This window comes from Homalodisca vitripennis, chromosome 2, assembly GCF_021130785.1.
Source record: "Homalodisca vitripennis isolate AUS2020 chromosome 2, UT_GWSS_2.1, whole genome shotgun sequence".
In the NCBI taxonomy this organism is placed as follows: domain Eukaryota; kingdom Metazoa; phylum Arthropoda; class Insecta; order Hemiptera; family Cicadellidae; genus Homalodisca; species Homalodisca vitripennis.
This window is the reverse complement of record NC_060208.1, coordinates 177,868,200-177,889,899: the sequence shown is the minus strand read 5'-3', so window position 1 is coordinate 177,889,899 and position 21,700 is coordinate 177,868,200. Positions and strand designations below refer to the sequence as shown.

Genomic DNA, 21,700 nt, shown 5'->3' with positions numbered 1-21,700 from the left:
TCGTCCAATGCATGACGCTTTTAACCAAGAGTTGCATCGAGAAAAACTGTATGATTTCAACGCTTTGAAAGAATTAATTCAAACAAATCTTCCACTGTTAAATGAACAACAGAAGTATGTATTTGAAACTCTTATGAAAGTAACAAATGATGAAACTGGAGGGATTTACTTCTTAGATGCACCTGGTGGTACAGGAAAAACTTTTTTGATTTCATTAATATTAGCAACAATTCGCTCACAAAATAAAATTGCACTTGCACTCGCTTCGTCGGGAATCGCAGCAACTTTGCTTGAAGGTGGTCGAACAGCCCATTCAGCACTAAAATTGCCATTAAATATGCAAAGTAATGAAACTCCAACCTGCAACGTTTCGAAGAACTCTGCAATGGCAAAGGTTTTGCAGCAATGTAAATTGATTGTTTGGGATGAATGCACGATGGCACATAAAAAAATCTTTGGAGGCTTTAGACAGAACCTTAAAAGATCTACGGAGCAATAATAACCGATTTGGTGGTGCAATGATTTTATTAGCAGGAGATTTTCGTCAAACATTGCCAGTGATTCCACGATCAACGCCAGCTGATGAACTCAATGCATGTCTAAAGTCCTCCAATTTGTGGAAACATGTCAAAGTACTTCATTTAAGCAAGAATATGCGTGTCGAGTTGCAAAATGACCAATCTGGAAACATATTCTCTAAACAACTCATTGACATTGGTAATGGCAAATTTCCTATAGACATGTTGACTGGCTGCATTAACTTTCCTCAAAGTTTTTGTCAGTTAACTCGATCAAAAGATAAACTTATTCAGAAGGTGTTTCCAGATGTTTCTCAAAATTACAGAAACCATGATTGGTTGAGCGAACGAGCTATACTGGCTGCAAAAAACATAGATGTAAATGAATTAAATTTCAAAATTCAAGAACAAATTACAGGCGAATTGAGGATATATAAATCAGTTGATTCGGCTACTAATCAAGATGATGTAGTCAACTATCCACCGGAATTTTTAAACTCGCTGGATTTGCCAGGATTGCCACCTCACAATCTTCAATTAAAGGTTGGATCGGTGGTTATAATGTTGCGAAATATCAACCAACCGCGTCTTTGCAACGGTACACGGTTAGCGATAAAAAATTTACTAAACAATGTGATAGAAGCAACTATACTCAAAGGAAAGTATAAAGGAGAGGATGTTCTCATACCGCGCATCCCAATGATTCCGACTGATGTGCCATTTGAGTTTAAACGACTACAGTTTCCAGTGCGGCTTGCTTTTGCTATGACTATAAACAAGTCCCAGGGGCAATCATTAAGTGTTTGTGGTATTAATCTAGAAAACCCATGTTTCTCACATGGTCAATTGTATGTTGCCTGTTCCCGTGTTGGAAAACCATCAGATTTGTTTATCTATGCGCCAGGTAATCAAACAAAAAACATCGTATACCACAAAGCACTACAATGATAATAATAATAATTATGATTCACATGATTAACAATAAAGCGATTACTTACTTTTAAATCCTTATATATGTTTTATTTAATTATTTTTTATTCACAACGCCCTATCACCAGGGTGACGGTGAAGGAGAATTTTTTTAAATACGTAGGCAAAAAAACTGCCACATTACAAATCTTTTTGACAGGACGAAGTCTGTCGGGTCAGCTAGTAATATAAATAAATTTAAATTTATTGCTGTACATTTATACACTAAAACTATCTTCAAGTAAATGAAAAGTTCCTTACTTTGAACACGTATGTTAATCAACTTTTAATTGATGAATTCAACTTGATAATTGATTTTTTTATATTACACGTTATCTAACTGAACATTTCTTTTTAGTTGATAGAAAACAACCTCTGATATGCAAAAACCAAAGTAATAATAATAACCAGAAGAAGTAGAAAAGTGGGCTTTTTATTAATAAATAAAATAAACAAGATACCTTAAAATAATTAATAAATACATTTTTAACTTATAACATAAATAAGAATACGTTACGAAAAAATTCTAAGTATAAACATAAACTATTATATTGTTTTTATAAAACCCGCAGCATTTAAAGTAAATAAAAAGTTTTCAGGTCTTTTTTGAAAATTCGAAAACGTACCTTTTTATTGTAAGGAAAATTAAGTTAAAAAGATGTCAAATTTGGTTTTGGAACTTGTACAAACAAGTTTCTAAAAAAGGATCTATTTCCCCCATGTATATTTGTTGAACTTCTTATATAAAATGTCTTTAATATTTTGTAAATATACAAATTTCTTAACGGAAGTATATTAAGGTTAAAAAAAGAGGCCACGCATGCCCAGTTATGTGGGAGTTGGACAGAATACGGATGAAGGACTTTTGCAGGATAGTTTGAGGATACAACGTGACATATACACCTCCCCAATATGCAAGCCCATAGTTCAATCTTGATCCAACTAATGTGTGATAAAATTTAACCAAAACTTTAAAAGGGCATAAAGTTCGTAATAGGTAGCCTAATAAGATCTCACACTTCTGTATAATTCTCCTCTCAGCTTCTTACATGCTCCTTCCATTAGGCTATATGTTTGAATCAATAGTCAGCCCTAAATATTTAATATTGTCAACTTTAGCCTATCAACTACCATACATCTACAGATTCCAATATGTGTGCATGAAATATCGTGATAGTAAACTTTTTGTTCAAACTCTTGTAAATTTTTCTTAAAATAAAAAATCATATACTTGGGTTTTTGCTAAGAATCTTACAGTTTTTATTGAACCAATAGTTCAAAACTTTAAATAAATTGTTATTTCTTCATATATTATAGATAAAAGACTTACATCTGTATTCCATTAAAGTTAGTTACCCAGACACAAGTCAAATAATGTATGAATGAATAATTTTAGTATTGATAGAATAGTTAGCCTTTACCTGACTTCCAAAGCAGGGAAAAACTTTGTTCAGTAATTCAATCTGTTTAAAACAGTCTAGTACAATACTAACGCGTGCTTATTGTACACTCCTAATACATACAAGCTGACTACATATTTATAAATTAAGAGTAATTTTATTGTACGTGATATTGTAAGTATAATAATGAAAACTGAGATAAACTCGAGGTAATATGACTTATATAGTATGACTGAGTTACATGAAGAGTTGTAGGAAGATCAAAGTTAAACTCTTAACACTTTTACATCAGCATGTCTTATTTTAAAGATATAATGGTACTTTGGGATTATACCGACCACACTAGTATGAAGAACACAAAAATAGAAATTTATAGAAACAAACATGATAGAACGAAAAAAAAACAACTCTTCAATTACAAAATTACAAACTTACAAGCATTTCCAGGTATTGTGATCGGTATTGTTGTCGTTGTTATCTTATCTTTCTCGAGAATCCTGATTACGGCAGGCCGCGCGGCATCACGTGATTTGCACGGTACATAATTGCCTTTCCATTACAATTCAATTTATATTTCTGATTAGCCCCTCTAGAATTTGATATTTTACTGATAGGTACTATCTCGAGGGATGTTTTTCTTTCGTCGACATCAGCGCGGGGCAGCACCGAAGGTGCTGCCAAAGCCCGCGCTGATGGCCGGAGGCACTCGCATTTTGGGTGGCGGAATGTGATCAAGAATAAAAACAAGTTTTTAGTGTTTTTTTAATAAAGAGTTTAGTTTGGTAAATGTTTGTTTTTGTTGAATTTTTGTGTTTGGAGAAATGTAGAGGTAAAATACGGAAGTACAACAAAGCGATGCACCAGCTGAACGGGCGGCGAAACTCTGCAATCACGTTATCTACTAGACGCTCGACTTTGACCTCTGTCTGAGGATGGGGAGGGGTTTGCGATAAGACAATTCCTGTTTTATATTGACGAAATATTGTTCTACGCTAATCTAGTAATCAGTAGAAACGAAATGTGAAATAACGATTCATGTCTGGGTGTGGTCGGTATAATCCCAAAGTACCGATATAATTTATCCATATCTAAATGCTTTGAGTATTTATTGTAAACTATGTACAGATATACCATAAAGCAAGGAACATAGAAATGATTTAATAATGACTAACTGCTTAAATTTTGTAGATGTCCCAAAGTTGGGGTAGTTTATAATTTTGCCTGTCAACCTGAATCCGCCATTTTTGATTTAGACTATACATTTCTGAGACCAATGCCACAATCCGTTACTCAACATCTAAATAGGTTAAAAAGTTATTAAGAAAATACAATGTTCAAATATCTAATTTGTACTATCCAGAGTTGAGATTATATATTACGCATTGATTCTGAAACATGATACTCACCTTATTCACATTTAAATTAGAAAGTTTCTAAATGAAATGAGATAACATTGGTTTGTGTTTCACAAGCATGGGACACAATTTGAACGTCTTTCATCAAATTATATTTTTATTTAACGCATTGCCCACTAGAAGTACAATTGAATAAAAAGATGCAATGAAAAATAATAAGTTTTATGACGCAATTCGTATATAAAATGTCACAGCTAGACACAAGATGGCTGATTCAAAGTAACCGTTAAAAGTATCCAAAGAGAACAACTTTTATTTTGTGGACACAAACAAAAAACTAAGTGGTAAATAAAACTCATTATTAATATTTAGAGATAAAGATGAAATATGGCCAAAAATAATGTTTGAAGTTTGGCATTGTTTTTTGTTGTTTTTTTTTGGGGGGGGGGATGAAATCAAGAGGTCTTTAATATCACCTGTCCTTAAAAATAATATTTGTTAGTTCATTAATCTTTCTTTACTTAGTTGTTAACGGTAATGTTATTTGGATTGTTCTTTGGTAGTTTTGAACTAGCTAATTAATGCTATGAAAAGTCATATTTTAAATATTTTACCACAAAGACAACACAGTCTGAAAAAATAATACTCAAGAAAGAATCTACTCTTTAATTTTTAGAAATAAAATCAGTTTCCCAAGTTTTATAGCATTTTACGTTTATTAATAAAATTAAAGCGGGTTGAAGCACTAAAGATTAGTTTCGGTCAGAACTATGTTTTATGCTTTAATAAGAACCATTACAATCGTAAAATGTAAAAAATAGAAAAACGAGACTAGCCTACTTTAAAGTCTATAGATTGAACTAAAAATTTCATAAAAAGATACTGTCATTTACCAACAGTTTTTAAAGTTTAAAAAGATAATACGATAGTTACTAAATACTATTCATAAAATAAAAAAAATAGTCTACTAATTTAACTTTTAATGTGTCAGAAAACTATAGTAAAACAAGTCAGTCATGTTGCCCTGATCAAGAATATACTCCTGTTGAAACATATACATGTATAAAAAATTCAGCACCCCCATTTACTTCTCAAGGTATAATTTTTGCCCTAAAAGATAAACTTACTTGAGAGCAACAGTCACCAGAAGCGTTCGGCGTTGCTTTTGTGTTAAGAGAGACCCGTGCCAATAGTAGTAGTGTGGTAGTAGGCTATACAGTTATGTTATTACAACGGTTTGGACACGAATAAAAGACGCCGTTTTTCCAACCAACTTGCGCAATTGGCTTCGCTTATGGCGAACCAAAAAAAGATAATTGATCCTTTCTCCCAGCCAAGCGCCGTTCTAGACTCTCAATTCTTTACCTTAAAAGTTACATAATTCAAATTATATAACAACAGAATTGCCTTAATTACTGAGTCACTGAATTTGAAAGTTGGCCATTCCACTCCCACGCAGCAAGTACTAATAGGGGGACTGCTGTACGAAATCATGCCATATATTAGGTATATAGGCTGATATTGAATTAGCCAACTGCTACTTATACAAATTTAATAAATATAAATTTGTATAAGCATACTAAGTATAAATATAAACAAGTAGTTTAAAAGGTGTCTGGCCTTACAATCACATGTTATTAATTACCTCGGTTATTAAACACAATGTTACAGAAATAATAAAATACAAAATAATTTAGGTACACTAAGTAAGGGATCTTTGGTGTAGTGTAGTGTAACATTCTATGTTCCACAAAGGCATTGCTTAAAAAACTCTTTACAATTGATAAAATTAAAGACCGAAAGCATCTAAATTTCTTAAGTTAACAAAAAGGAAGGAACTAAAGAAAGGTTTATTGAGTTATACCACTGCGTAGATTTTTAATAAGTTTTTTAATAAGTTCAAGTTAAGTTGTACTAATTTTTACTGGTTATGAAATATTAATATTTGGTTATTAATATATACTGGTTATGAAACCACTGCTTCTTATTATAAGTCTTATTTTAACAGACTCGTAAATTACATAGGAAAATTTCAGTATTGTAATACATACATTATTTTCTACAAATCATTCTGTAATATGACTATGTATGTTTTTATTTTAAATATTTTCTTAGTATACATCCAATCATGTTTATGGGATTACAGTTTATCCCTGACAATCGATCAAGTAATCACGAATTTCATATTCCTTTAAAAACTTATGAATAGTCTATTTATTTTCGTGATTTATTTGACTTTACCGTGATTGGACTTTACAGCTCGACAGCCAAGATTGAAATTATTTGTTCACTTTCCCACATTGGAAACAGTAGGTGAGTAAAAAAATAACATTAATACTTAAATCACTTTTAAGTTTAACGAGTATGTAATAAAAATATGACAATTAAACACAAACATTAATAATAGCTGAAGTATAACTGTTTTCTCATGTGTAAATTGAACTGACATATGAAATGAACCTTGGCTTTATTACAGACGAAGTTAAGACGATGAAGCCTTTTTCCCACTTAATCTTAGTACAATTTATCGTATTAAAACTAAATTAATTGTAAAGAACATGATAACTGAACAAAATAACATGAATAGGTCTATAAATAGCCTATTGGCAAGACAACTGAAAATAATAGGCTGATACTGAATGCAAGGTCAGTGGTGAAAACAAAGCATAGTAATAAATTTAAGTCATGTTATAACATACTAATTGAAAAATTAGTAATAAATTAGTAAATAGACGGTTCAAATCATTCACACAATTATCCCCGAAGTATACCACCAATAGCCTACTCCCACCGCACCATCCCCACCGCCCACGTTACCTTTCCGCGACCCCTGTCCTGAATCGAGAACGCATGCCAGGATTTTTGACGTCATCGGAAAGAGCATTCTATAGTCGGCACACAGTAACAGTGAACGTTTTATTGAAGAAACTGGAACGATGGGAAAGAAAGGATAGAAGAGATGCTCCCCTATGGGAAGATTGTTCACTGATGGTGAAAATTAAATTAACAGCTTACAACACATGACATATTTTATATTAAATTTATATTCCTTCACAAAAATTGGGCTTAAGGCAATGCTGGAATCTGATAGTAAACTTTCTACTGGCACACAGCTGTGAAATCAGTTCATTTTAATACATCACCACAAAAAATTCTAGGCCTAATCTGTTTCAGTACAGTAAAAGACCATCACAAACATTAGTAAAGTTAACGCTCTTGTTATGATTTTGAAATTTTTTATATTAAATAGACCGTTGACATCAAACCTACAGATGTGCATGCTTTGTAGTGAAGTGTCAATTTAAGTGACAATCTCTTGTACGGATCTTAACGAGATGGTGGTGGGATGAAGGAGGTGAAAAGTAATTATTAAAAGTTTCGTACCTGTAAAGGTGGATTTTATTTCTTTCCTTTTAAGAAAAATGTTTGCTTCGTTGTTTGAAGTGGTTGGATATTTCTATTGTATCTGTCATTGTGGACAGTTTGTTGGCCAGACACCGCACCTGTTACAATACGTTTACTCGTTTCTTGAAAGCATATTTATAATTTCTTTGGATCCAATAATTCGTCAAGATGTTCTTACCATCAAGATATCTCTATCTTCTTTACTTGACCTTTTTAGACCTACCAATAAGCAGTAGCATCTGATTCCAGTAGCCACAATAGCAACTATTTGATCTAGTTCTTGGCTTGGACACGTTCCTGGCATTTCTTTTATTTAGCAGTACGTTTTTGTTAATAGTCCGATCCTGTTCGCCCAAGTAACTTTCGATAAATCATCCGTCCGTCACGAAATCTGGGCTTAGTGTTTTCGGGTAGTTAGTTTGACGATGGTTGTGCTGAGAACGGTACAGTTTTGTCAGAGTTTAGTCAAAACTGTGTCAGCTTGGCGTTGGTTCGTTGGATATCTCACTTTGCCATTGCAACTGTTCTGGTGGAGTTGGAAGTTACCAAATGTACTGGAGAGTGCTAGATGATCACAATTCTTAGACTTATGCGGCCGGTGCCTTGAACCATCATCAAGGTTTATCGATTCAAACCGCGACGGGAATTCGCTAACACAATTCAAAGCAGTGTTGGTTCATTATTTGTTGACTGAAGATAGCTCTACAAATAGCAAGGTCAAAATATTTCAAGGTTCGAAAAGTGTGTTAACAATTTTTAGACGTCGATTGAACCGGAAAACCTTGACGATAGTCAGCAATGATGGGCTTACATCAAGTAGAGCAGAGATCGATGGTGTTGGAAGTGACAGACAAGAGCGAGGCGGTCGTAGGTTTATCCCTTGGTTATATCAAGGATTTATCATGTGGGATGTGGCGTAGGTCAGGGTTAATCTGTTGTCACCGTTATTGTTTTCCTAGTTGTGGGTACTGTTTTGAGGGTTGCGTCTCGACTGGTTTTGAAATTCAGATTCAGCAAATATTTACATTTGCTATGGTATTTTCTTGTTAGCTAAATTTAAATGAGTTCTACAGACAACTCTGGTTTGGGTGGGGCTTACCAAATATCTGGTAAAATTGCAGTATTCGGCTCTTGCTTAGCCAGCACAATTAAGAGGCAAAGGAAATCACATTTCCCAAATTCACCTTGTGAGAAGTTATCTACATTTATTTTTCGGACATCTGTCACTGAAGAATTATGTTATCACGTATAGACTTTAAAATCGAATCGATACTGAAAAGAATGAGTCAAGATATCTAGTTATGTCTTTTTTAATAAAGAGGCTTCTTTGAACACCATCAATACTTTAACATTTTATACTCAATTCCATTTTCCTATTTTATCAGGGATTTTGATAATTAAAGGTATAATTCTATTCAAAAGTTGAGATTTCATTTCATTTTCACTTCTTTATTCATTTTCATGTACAAGGTACAAGGAATAGTGTCACATATAAAAATTTTAGTATTATACTATTTTATACAAAAAAACGGAAAATACTAAAAACGACAATTTGATTTTCCCATACAAACTGTTCTTATCTGTCAAACGTTTGATTGGTGTTTATGTATTGATAATTAGTTTAACAGCTGTAACAAATACAAATTACAAAGCGTCTCAGTATCATATGTTTACTTACTACTGCATGCAATTTTGGGTAAAACAGCTGTCGCCATTATAGGTTAACATTATTAGTGCAAGAAAACATTAATATCAGATACTGCTTACAATGCCGAGAAGAAAACGACCTAACATAGGTCGTCGAAGTAGATCGAATGTGCGGCGAGCTACCTCACGCGCTAATCGCACTGATGACCAGCAAGAGACTGATAATGATAACAGTCGTATTGGTATGGCACATTTGCGTTCTGCAGTAAATCAGAATGAAGTGGATAGACAAAGAATGCAACGAGTTCGGGCACATCGATCACAACAGCAGCGAGCCCGGGAAAAGGAAATTGACCGATTCCGCAAACGCAATGCTCCTGTGAACCTGGAACGAGCAGCATTCTCCTACGATCCAGAAATCGATAATAGTGCCGACAAATACAGTACATCCAAATAACGCTGAATGTTATTATCTTAGATTGTTATTGGTGAATGTTCGTGGTCCGACATCGTTTCAACAATTGAGAACAGTGTTGATGGACATCTGTGTGCTACTTACCGTGAGGCGTGTCAACTATTACAGTTACTCGAGGATGATTTACATTGGGATAATACGCTCAAGGATTCCATCATATCTTCACCACATCAAATTCGAACATTGTTTGCGATTATAATATCCACATGTTTCCCTTCGAATCCCGAAGATTTGTGGATGAAATATAGGGATGACATGTCTGAGGATGTGCTACATCGTGTGCGATGTCAAACTTCGAATCCTACACTACTAATTAATGTGGAAATTTACAATTAGACATTGATCATGATATAGGCCTAATATATGTGTTTATTGATGGCAAATAAAGTACTGTCGTGTTTGGGCCTGACAGCACCTAATATTTTATGTCGAAGATTTTTGTTACACATGGTTCACTTTATATGTTTACGCACCGCAAAAAAAGACAAAAAATATAGTTTACCAGAAAGCTTTAAATTGATTACCTGTATTGATTGCCTTTTCTCCGATATGATAATGATGATAATTTGACAATAAATGTGTTATATTTAATGTATGCAAAAATGTCATTGTTTATCATTTCTGATTCCAGGTGCTGAAACCAACAAAAAAGTCAGCTCTATGAATTTTTATTCATACAGATTCGTGATGCTATTAATGCCGTTGCAAATGCAGAAAATGTGGAGAAAATTACAATTTTGCCGGCCACTTACATTGGAAGCCCGCGCCACATGCACGAATACGCGCAAGATGCGATGTCGTATGTTAAAAATATGGTCGTCCAGACCTATTTATTACATTCACCTGTAACCTACAATGGATGGAAATTAAGAAAGAATTGCTACACGGCCAAACACCAATTGATAGGCATGACATCACTGAGTGTTTAAGCAAAAATTAAAATCTTTAATGAATTTCATTATAAAGCATTGTGTGTATGGCCAAGTACGTTGTTGGATGTACTCTGTTGAGTGGCAAAAGCGTGGTCTGCCACATGCGCACATATTAGTTTGGTTAGTTGATAAATTAAGGCCAGAAGACATTGATTCCATAATTTCAGCCGAGATTCCCGATGAAACACTTGACCCAAAATTGCATGCAGTAGTAAGTAAACATATGATACATGGACCTTGCGGAGTTTTCAACAACAACTCCCCCTGTATGGTCGACGGCAAGTGTTCTAAGCGATATCCTAGAGCATTGATTGCTGAAACCATCTCGGGAAATGATGGTTACCCGTTGTATCGTCGGCAATCAGTTGAGGACGGTGGGCGATCTGTAATTGTGAAGATAAAAGGACAAAATTTTAATGTAGATAATCGTTGGATTGTGCCGTACTCGCCAATATTGTCCAAAACTTTTGAAACTCACATCAATGTGGAATTTTGTAACTCTGTCAAATTGATAAAGTACATATGTAAATATGTTAACAAAGGTAGCGACATGGCCAAGAGGTAAGTAAAACGAAGTTCACCGGGTCAGCTAGTAAATTAATAAAAACAGGCAGTTCTTACTAACCGGTAACAAATAATATAGTAAATGCAAATGTCCATAGATCAGAGTTAGATGATTTTTAATATTGTGTTAAAAGAATTATAAACCTAGACTCACCCTATATGAACTGTACTTTTTCTCGCTTTCATTCCAGCAAAGTCATCAATAATGTCATCAAAATTGATTTTGACTGCCATGTCGGATTCAAATGATAACAATGCCAGGGATGATAGCATTTCTTAACCCATGGATGATTTTACAAATATGTTTTGATAAGTTTAAAGTGGGAAAACTCCTTTCTGCGCTTGCCACATTAACAGGTATAGTCAGTAAAATTCTATATGCAATGAATGTGGTGGGAAATGGGTTTTGAATCCTGTTAATAAATATAATAATCCCAAAAGCTGTTTCCACCTCAGCTGGTAGGATTTCATAAAGAACCTTAAGTTCAGAAAAAAGTTCATTTCCACAAACATCCTTTTCTTTTTCTATACTTAGGAACGATTCTAGGTCTTTTCACTTTTGAAGCAATTTGTCTTCATTTACTACTTTTAGTTCTTTGTCATGATACAAAATTCCAAACATAGTATCATGATTGGCAATTTGTTAAAACCTTCTTTTCAAGTATGTGCTGCAGCATCTGCAATAACAAAAAAATACTCTACTTTAAACGTTTGCTCGGCGGATTCTGCCATAGAATCTTCTCCCTCGTACTCAAACATTCTTCTTTTCTTTCTCTGCCTGACTTATCTAAAATTTAGCTCTACACCCGGAGTCTCACTAAGTTCTCTTGCTACCGGTGTTGCTGCCACAAAACCTTCAGCTCTAAATTTCTGAAAGAATTGAACTAGCCCTTGAAATAACTGCAACACAAGTCCAAGGTGCATTTTTTGAGCCTGTAGGCTTTTGCTAACACTTAACTGCATACAGCACACCATACCAAATACATAGAACTCATAGCTACTTATTTCATTCATAACTGATAGTGCTTCACAATTGGCTTTTGCAGTGGCGCATCCAGAAATCTTCTCTAGGGGTGTCCGGTACAACGTTGAGCTGGGGGTATGGAAACACCCTCAGATCAGTATTGAGAGCCCGAGGAAATTTTTTATATATTAGATCTTAAAATGGTTATTTTATATTATTTTTGAGCTAATAAAAGGAAGGCAAAGTGAGGAGTTAAAGTGTATAAAGTTTGCAGTAAAATCACTCTACCACCAATCACCAGTAAGCATACACTGGGATAATTTAAACCTGCAAGAAATTCGGTTTATATGATGTTTCAAGTTTTTATACCTTCATAATTTTGTAAAATATATATATGTTATAAATAACAACAACATTAAAAACTTGAATATTTTTGAAATTATAATTTTTAATGGTTATTATTGAGTAAATTCAGGTGTATCATACAAAGGAGATTTAAAGAGATATATATGATGAAAAATAATCATTTTAGACAAAAATTTAGCTTAAGTTGAAATTTTGAAGTTTTTGGTATTTCAAACCAAAAGAGTAATAATTATCTGTATTCAGACATCATCAATTCCAAGGCTATAAAGCCCTTATTATTCTTCCAGTGTTCCAGATCCCTCTTCTTAGTTCTTGCTGCTACTCTGGAATTTTTGATCATCTCTAAGATTTTTTATCGGCTTTTATTTCCCGCATTTGATCAAACGCCTCTAGCCCACAGTTTGCACCAGCCTCACCAAAGGGTTCTTGCAACACCTTTACTCTAAGTAACCAGAGTTTTAAATTACTAATAGAATCCTGTAGATCTCTGTAGATAGGTTTGATTTTATTCATAACTGCCAAAGGGAGTAAAGAGCAGTATATCCAATAAATATGGAGCAAAAACCCAATATTTCAAAAGTTGCATTAGTATAAGAATATAAAATGAAAAAATAAATCTTATACCATATAACATTGTAACATTTATTTGAGTGTCTTAGTAAATTTAAATGTACATGTTTTATATAAAAACCTATTAAAAAAATACAAAATTTAATGAATTATTAAAGTTACATTAAGAATGGTACCCTTTTTCATTGTCATCGATTTAAAAACGGGAAGTTATTGTTAGAAAATGATTTGCTTTATATGTCGAAACACAGAAATCCATCCAATTTCTGGAGCAGACCACACATCACTTTCCTAGTTCTACAGAGCAAAATCAAGTCATTAGCAAAACCAAGCTAGGTGGTACCACAAGAGTCTAATCCCTTCTGAATGGATATAAATGATTCTGAGAAATTTCTTTGATGAAACCCTGGAACAAGTTAAAAACAATTTTGAACAGCACTATTCCGTGGTCACCATCGGATTTTATGAAAATTACTGAAGATTGGTATTAAATAGAGGCTATGTTGTCAGATTAATACTAATGATATGTTTCTGTTGCTGCTGAACAGTATAATGTTTACAGTCTTCTGGATTTCGAGAAACGTGTACACTGGTTTAATTATATTTGTTATAATATTCAAAGAAAAGGGGAAAAATCAGAATACACCACTTTTGATTTATAAACATGATAAATTTACTAAACTAAGCTACCGTAACAAAACCTATCGATTAGCACAGTATGTGTTGACCAGTCTCGGGTTTCTCTGTGTGATAAAGTCGATCTCGTCCCTTCCCTCTGGCTTCTGTAACCACCGTTTCTCCTCCAGGTAGTCCAGATAGTTCTGGAACTCCAGAGGAGAGTACACTGGAACGTTTATTGGAATGAACGGATCAATAGATTCCACACCCTGCAACACAAGTACAAGAGCTGTGAAACATTTCTTATATAAAGTACAACAACTCTCCAGTTTCAAAGGTTTCTACCTTGCTATTAAACATCTAATGGTTAATTAAAACTATTCTTAAACACTTTTATAATGAATCAGAAACAATAAAGAAATTGTATTAATATTTCTTTATTTTTCTCATATTAATATTGATCCTTAAACTATTACACAGGGGCGAACCGACGTGGGGCGGGGGGAGGGAGGAAACGTAACCAACGGGACCTGTCCCCCAAGAGCATTATATTTCTAAATAATCAATCGCTTAGTAGTCTATTCTCGATTAAAAATAATATTTATGTTGGAACTTTGAATTCAATCATAATGAAATATATAGATTCAAATTATATTACTATTTTAATTTAGGAAATACTTCACACTGCACATATAATAATTCAATTTTGTTAAAAATGTTTAAATATTTGAATTTCTCTGTCACGCAGCAACTACAAAAGTGAAGTTAGTTCTAGCTGTTTCTTGTGGCTACCCAAGTACTTTCAGTAACCAAGTACAAAATGTATTCGTACTGATTTAGAATCGTACAATGGATACATATTGTGCTTCTAAAAAAAGTCAGAGTACGTTGTACCAGGAACGGCATTAAACGTGTAAAGTATCTGCATCGTAAAAATACCTGAAACAGTAAACTGTACCTGATACTTTCTGTTGGTGGTAACAAGTACTCTCGGGACAGACTCGAGACAAAGTACCCAGTACAAAGTATCTTAGTACCAACAAGATCACTAGTCACAGTAGTGAGTGAGATGCAGAGATCTGAGCAGATCTGTACTTTGTTAGTTTGATGTAATCCGTTGTCATTACGAGGCAATACCGTACTGGGCAGTCTGGCAATTTGTGCATTATAAACAAGACATTGCCGGCCACAGTAAATTAACAAAATATGCTCAATTTAATCTGTGTTAAAAATTAAATTTTTTATGTAGTGGTTTACAACAACATTAAACATGTTAAATAGTGGTTTACGAAATGAAATGTTTCAAATAGTAGTTTACAAAATTAAACACTCAAGATAGTGACTAAGAGCTCCGTAACGTGACCAATGCCGAATTTTGTACACTATCCGATCCCGGTCAAGAATAAAAGGTAAGATGGTAATTTAATAACAACTCTATTTACATGCTCTTCTAAAATTACATATTCAATTACATTAGAATTATATACATATCCTTTATAAACATTTCGTCTTAATCAGATCACAAGTTTCCAAATTGTGAATGTTCAAAGTTGCAGTTTGGTTGAAAAGTGCCAAAAAACCAGTATTTTTGGTTGATATCATAATGAAAACTGGAAATTATTGTTAGTAGTTTTATATGTAGAAACCAAGAATAAAACAATATAAATTTTAATTTAACTCCCATTATTGTATCTCTATTAATTACGAGTTTGTAGTTAACTTTCAAACTCAGATATCTATACATTTGGATCCAGATATCAAGGTTTAGATTTGTTCTTGGTTTGTGATTCAAACTTAACGGTTTTGTTCGATATTTTGTTAATTTTACGTTTTAGTTAAATATATAATTTAAACTTTCTTTGTACAGAAAATTGTAATTATCTTTAATTATGCTCCCCGATAATTGGTGGTAGAGTGCTTTTACTGTAAACCTTATACACTTTAAACCTGATCTTTCCCCTCTTTTTATTAATTCAGAAGAACTATAAAATAACAATTCTACGACCTTCTTTTTGTGACCATTTGATGCTGTGTTGTGTTTGATTGTTGTGATGGCATTTGATGTTTTAGATCATCATATACTTCTTAATAAACTTGAAAGATATGGAATTCGAGGATTTTACTTCAATGGTTTAAAACTTACTTGCTGAGGGGCGTTCAACATGTTGAAGTTTGCAATAATTCCCAGCAGTATTTTTTTGGATTTTTCTGTTATTAAGACTGGAGTGCCTCAGGATCTATCCTTGGATCCTTACTTTTCCTCATATACATTAATGATCTTGCAAAAACATATTGAAAGTACCAACAGAACCATAAAGACTGCTGTCACTCTTTTTGCGGATGACACTAACCTTATTCTAAATAACTGTCACTGTAGTACCTTGATAGAACAGTATACATCCGTATCATCTTTGATTTCTGACTGGTTCTAGAACCAATAACCTGTTGTTAACTTTTCTAAAACGAATATTGTGGAATTTTATTTCCAAACCCCCCAAAATGTTCCTAATATTTATATATTTTGTGGCAATCCAATAAATAGCATTTTTTCTGTAAGTTTCATAGAGTCCATCTTGATTTTAACCTAAAAAAGAATAACCATATAAATGCATCAACGAAGCAGCTGAATTCGCTACATTTGCCCTAAAGTGTCTTTCAACATTTTCCTCCGAAGTTCTTAAACTGGGTTACTTATTATCTTCCAAATGTAATTAAAATTCAAACAAATGTTAACAGTTTTAAAAAGTATTTAAAGGCTTACTTGATCGGGAAGGCTTTCTACAGTCTGCACGATGGTCTCGTAATACCCATGTCTTTATGAGACCGATAGTGTTTTGTAGTAGAAATAATTGTAATATTAATTGTAAAAACTTTTATAAGAGTGTTCTCTGTTTTACATTTAGGGTAAACGCGCACTAGCACGGCCAAGACCAAGACCAAGACCACGACCAAGAACGTGCAGCCAGGACAACCTTAAATGATGTGGAGCAACGCGCACTAGTCAGACCAAGACACGACAAACGCAAGACAGACGCACGACCACAGCTGTACGCTCTGGCCGCACAGACCAAACGCGAGACCAGCTTGACGTTGCAGCCAGGCTTCCATGAGCTGTTATAGAACAACGCGCACTGCCTACGGCCAGTCTGCGACCAGGAGTAGATAGACTGGTGTATAAATTTAAAAACTCAGTTTTTACAATTAATTTGTCATTTGCACTAAGTTTATATTCATTTACTATGTAACTTATAATATTCTTCAATTATTAAACTTACCTTAACGTTACTAGTAGTTTTTCTTCATTTCCAATACATAAGCGCATGGCAGTGTGTCAGTTCTACTTATGTGAGGTGAGGCGCAATTTTCACTAACAGTTCGTCAAAACTTTTATAACTCATCCGTGTGTAGTTAAAAAACTCTTCTTCATGCTCACGTAAATTAGCATAAAAACTAACGAAGTACCCTTTTAAAGGCCTCTCTGCTCTCAAGGGGTGTATCCAGTGTATGTGTGTGTGTGTGTTTTTTTTTTTTTTTTTTTTTTTTTTTTTTTTTTTTTTTTTTTTTTTACCTTTTACATATTTACGGTACACATACACGGCCACTGCTATTTCCTCAATATCAATTTTCAGACTGACTGTTGTCTGTTTAGTACATTACAAAACTGTCTTGGTCTTGGTCGTGGTCTTGGTCTTGGCCGTGCTAGTGCGCGTTCACCCTTAGATTGTATGCTCTATTGTAAATAGTTCTCTTCTATTGCTTTTGTATATTTAATTTGTACACTGATGTTTTGACTCGCGCAGAAAAGCTTTGTGTTCTACTGTGTAAACAAATTATTCCTATACTTATTCCTAATAGTTCAAACAATTCCCGGAGGAGGGCTCCAGAACTTCCCCACTGATCTAAAGGGTTTTCCATACCCCCAACTCCCAGGGTTCCGGACACACTCCAGAGAAGATTCTGGGTGCGCCACTTATATTACACAATATCACTAACTTTTATCATATTATATTGACAAATTACACAAGTCTAATTTCGCGTATGCAACAGCAGATAGTATCAGCTTTAATATACAGGAAGTGACAAACCTTAAAAGCCAAAGGCTGTAAGTTGATGCAGCATTGGCTTTACAACACTTAAAGTGAGCTTCTTAAGGAGTCCAAAGGCTGAGGAATTAATGAAGCATCCTTTAAGAATTTATTTATGTAAACATATGTGAATGTACCAAATTGTACTCAGCAAGCCAGGATACGCATTTGTATTGCATATTTAACTTGGATGCATGAGTTTAAAATATAACAAAATACATTATAATAAAATATGGATGTCACACATAAATATGGGTATCATGTGATTATATAGTCATCTTTCCAAAATCAGTTTTCTCTACTTTCTACATCTTAAAATAATAAACACTCGTACTTCTCAGTCTGTGACAAACCATTAACCCTTCAAGGAGTGCGTGTAAACTCTACATAACGAGTAAGGACGTCATATGACGTTTAGCCTCTGTATTTTTGTATTATCGTAAATGCATTGCTATTACTGATTGCCTTTTAGTAGATAGTCTGCAAAGTGGTTCCATCTATCGGCAACATAATTAACTTCCATTTTTTGTGCTCGGATTCACTTGTAATCTGATTTTACCACCAGATCGCAGTAGCCACCTGGTAGAAGCTACTGACTCAAGGTCGTGTTGAGCGCACATCAATTTGTTGTCAGAATATGCTGCCACATTATACTAGCCATTCCTTGTATACTGCACACTGTGGTCATATTTATCTTGTGAGACTTATATTTGACTTATATTTGTGGAGCAACCATCTAGTTTGTTACTGTTGTTCAAATGGCAGACAATATTGATTGAGTCTGCCATAGTGAGGAAATAAGACATTTGATTTTGAAAAAGTACTGAAATATAGATTTGTAGAACACGAAGTCCTTTTTTTATTAAGCTTTCAAACGTAAATAAAACATTTTTTAAGAGATTTTAAAGACTAATTTTTTACTTCTTTTGGTAATTTTTTGGATTTTATCCATTACTCATTTTAGCCTATCAAAAGAAGACGTCATATGACGTCCATACTCCTTAAAGGATTAAAAGAATTACTGCTTTGAGCATCAGGTATAACACGTCAAATTATGTGGACTAACGTTAGAACATTGATGAGTAACTATCTATACAATAGTGAGAAATACAACAATAAAATCATAAACAATTAGTACTAAAATACTTACAGTTTTCTGCAGCAAATGAAACGGAAGATGTGATTTGTAGTGACCTTTTACTGTGGCATGATCGTCTGCCACCAGAACTGCAGCACCGTTGTTTCTGGTCAACACCACAGAACAGTTACTTACAAAAATTTTTGTTAAACCCACGTGTTTTATAATTCTACAACATGTTTTCCAGTTCATACACAATTTTCATTTCATAACATTTTACAAATCTACTCAGATAATATTACAAATTCATGATTCATATTTTTGTATATGTATGCTGATGATGCATCTGATTTGTGTTGGTAAAAAAAGTGAATTAAGACAATATTTATTATTACAAAATAAAACTATTGGAAGAATTTGCAATACAAAGTTGATCTAAAGCTTATATTGTCTGTCCCACATATGGGTTATTGCAAAATCTAGTTAAGTTGACAATACTATTGGTAACTATTTGTTAAATCCTGCATTTTTTAACTACACTTGTAACTTTTATATCTCAATATACAAGGGTTATTCAGAAAGTAAGAAACGTTTCCACCTTACGCCGCCAGGCATGTGTCAAAATGTCAATTGCATATACATCCGTGTGCTTGTGCTCAGTACCTCAGTTAGTGTCCAGCCATGACAATAGGAACATTTCCACACTGTTTTTTTTTTTAATATATATATTCAAATTTGAAATGTGTGCTGCAATTGAAAATCCCACCAGTTGCACCACACAAGTTCCCCTAAAAAACAAAGGAATTATCTGCAAACTTTGTAGGCCAGGAAGATCATAGCAACAGTGTTCTGGGACATGCAAGGTATTCTTCTTATTGATTTTCTCAAGCGTGGTGCAACCGCATATACAACTCTGAGTGGTACTGCCAAACACTGATTAGAGAGCTGTCCAAAACAGCCATGAGGAAAAATGTCATCAAAAACTTTGCTTTCGCATGACAATACCTGAGCTCACTCAGCAAACTGTACACAAGAACTCTTGAACTTGTGTAATTGGGAAGTATTCCTCATCCCCCTTCAGTCCTGATTTTGCTCCAAGTGATTTTCATTTGTTCCTGAAAATGAAGACCTGGCTAGCACAGCGTTTTGACAACGACGAGGAGCTCCAGGTATACATGACTGAGTATCTGAGATCAAAGACAGCAGAATTGTATGACACAGGAATTTCAAAGCTATGATAAGTACCTAAATTTGTATCATGATTATGTACAAAAGTAGTATTTTAGTTCCTCTTTCACATGTATATAATAACGTGTTTTCTTGTACTTGGGTTTTTTTAAGATTCCAAACGCTCCTTACTTTCCGAATAGCTCTCGTACTAATATAGATAAACTAAACTACAACTTTTTTCTGAGAGTTTTGAGTTACTTGGCATAGTGTCTGTCATTTTTTCAGCTGTGTCTTTTAGAGTAATTTCTCTAGTTTCAAAGAATCTTTTACAACAAAATTACCAATAAAAATTATATTTACCCAATCATTCTTGATAAAAGTCCTGAAACTGTGAGTAAGAGATACATTGGATGGTACCAGTCGCACTCTCTCTGGAGTCTTCAGTCTGGAAGTGGTTTGGAAGAAACCATTGAAACCATCGATTGCAGCAAACACCTTGCAACTACAACAAAACGTTTATGTAATATAACACAGTATGGAATATACTCAAGAGCAAGGCCATATTAGAGGTTTGCTGTTTATATTTTTGGCCTTTACAACATTATGACCGTTTCTGGGCATCGGCTAACATTTCCAGTATAAACTTTATATTGATGAACATAGTATGTCAAGATTTTGTCATTTGAGTGTGATTAATGTTTGCAGTTAATTGAAAAATGCACGCCCTAGTAAAAAATACAATTGATCCATGAACACTTCCGTGTATTTATCTTCATAACTTTCGACATGGATTATCACGACAAGAGTGTGTCAATGAACTTAATACATTATGTAGCAATTAAGCCTTACTCTACTGTACTGAAAAATTGGTGTAATGAGATCAAACATGGCTGATGTTCATTCCTGAACGAAATCTGCGAAGACTGTCTAAAATCTGTTGTTATAACCTGAAAACATCGATGCTGTGCTTGAATTGATTAACAAGATCGTCATAAGACATACCGTGAGATTGAGGCATCTTTGGACATTAGTATGATTACCATTAACAAGATATTACATGATCATTCAGCTATAAAAAATATTTTCCTGCTGGACGCACATAACCTGACCAATGCTCAAAAGAAGGGTCGCATCAACTAGTGCATTCCAACGTTGAACAAATTTGCTAAAGTTGCATCAAAAGCTGTGTATAACATCTGCAGAAGTGATGAATTATGGATCTACGCATATGAACCGGAAGCAAAACAGTTATCAACTGTATGAATCTTTCAAGACAACACAAATCCAACAAAAGTTGTACGTGGAAGAAGCACACCGAAAAAAATGGTTGCCTGTTTCTTTGGTATTACCGGTCATGTGGCAACAGTGGCGTTAGAGCAATAGAAGACAGTCAACTCTGAAAATGTCGAAGAAGAGGCGAACCATACTTTATCATGATAATGCAAACTCTAAAACCGCTGCTCAAACAATAGAATTTTTAAACAGACAAAGGGTCGAGTTGATGGGCCACCAACCAACCACATATGGCCTGATTGGCACCCAATGACTTCTTTTTGTTCCCGCACATCAAAAACAAGCTGTGCG

The 21,700-nt window shown here is 34.1% G+C and overlaps 1 protein-coding gene across 1 annotated transcript; it reads right to left on the bottom strand.

Annotated features, from left to right (window-relative positions):
• Window positions 1-13,814: 13,814 nt before the first annotated feature.
• On the bottom strand, window positions 13,815-20,649 carry LOC124355090 (28S ribosomal protein S29, mitochondrial-like). The gene is made up of 3 exons (XM_046806033.1): window positions 20,477-20,649; window positions 19,019-19,112; window positions 13,815-14,052 (listed from the first exon to the last, which is right to left on the bottom strand). Exons 1-3 carry the CDS (start codon window positions 20,521-20,523, stop codon window positions 13,867-13,869), a joined length of 327 nt encoding a protein of 108 aa, XP_046661989.1. The 5' UTR covers window positions 20,524-20,649; the 3' UTR covers window positions 13,815-13,866.
• Window positions 20,650-21,700: the final 1,051 nt, after the last annotated feature.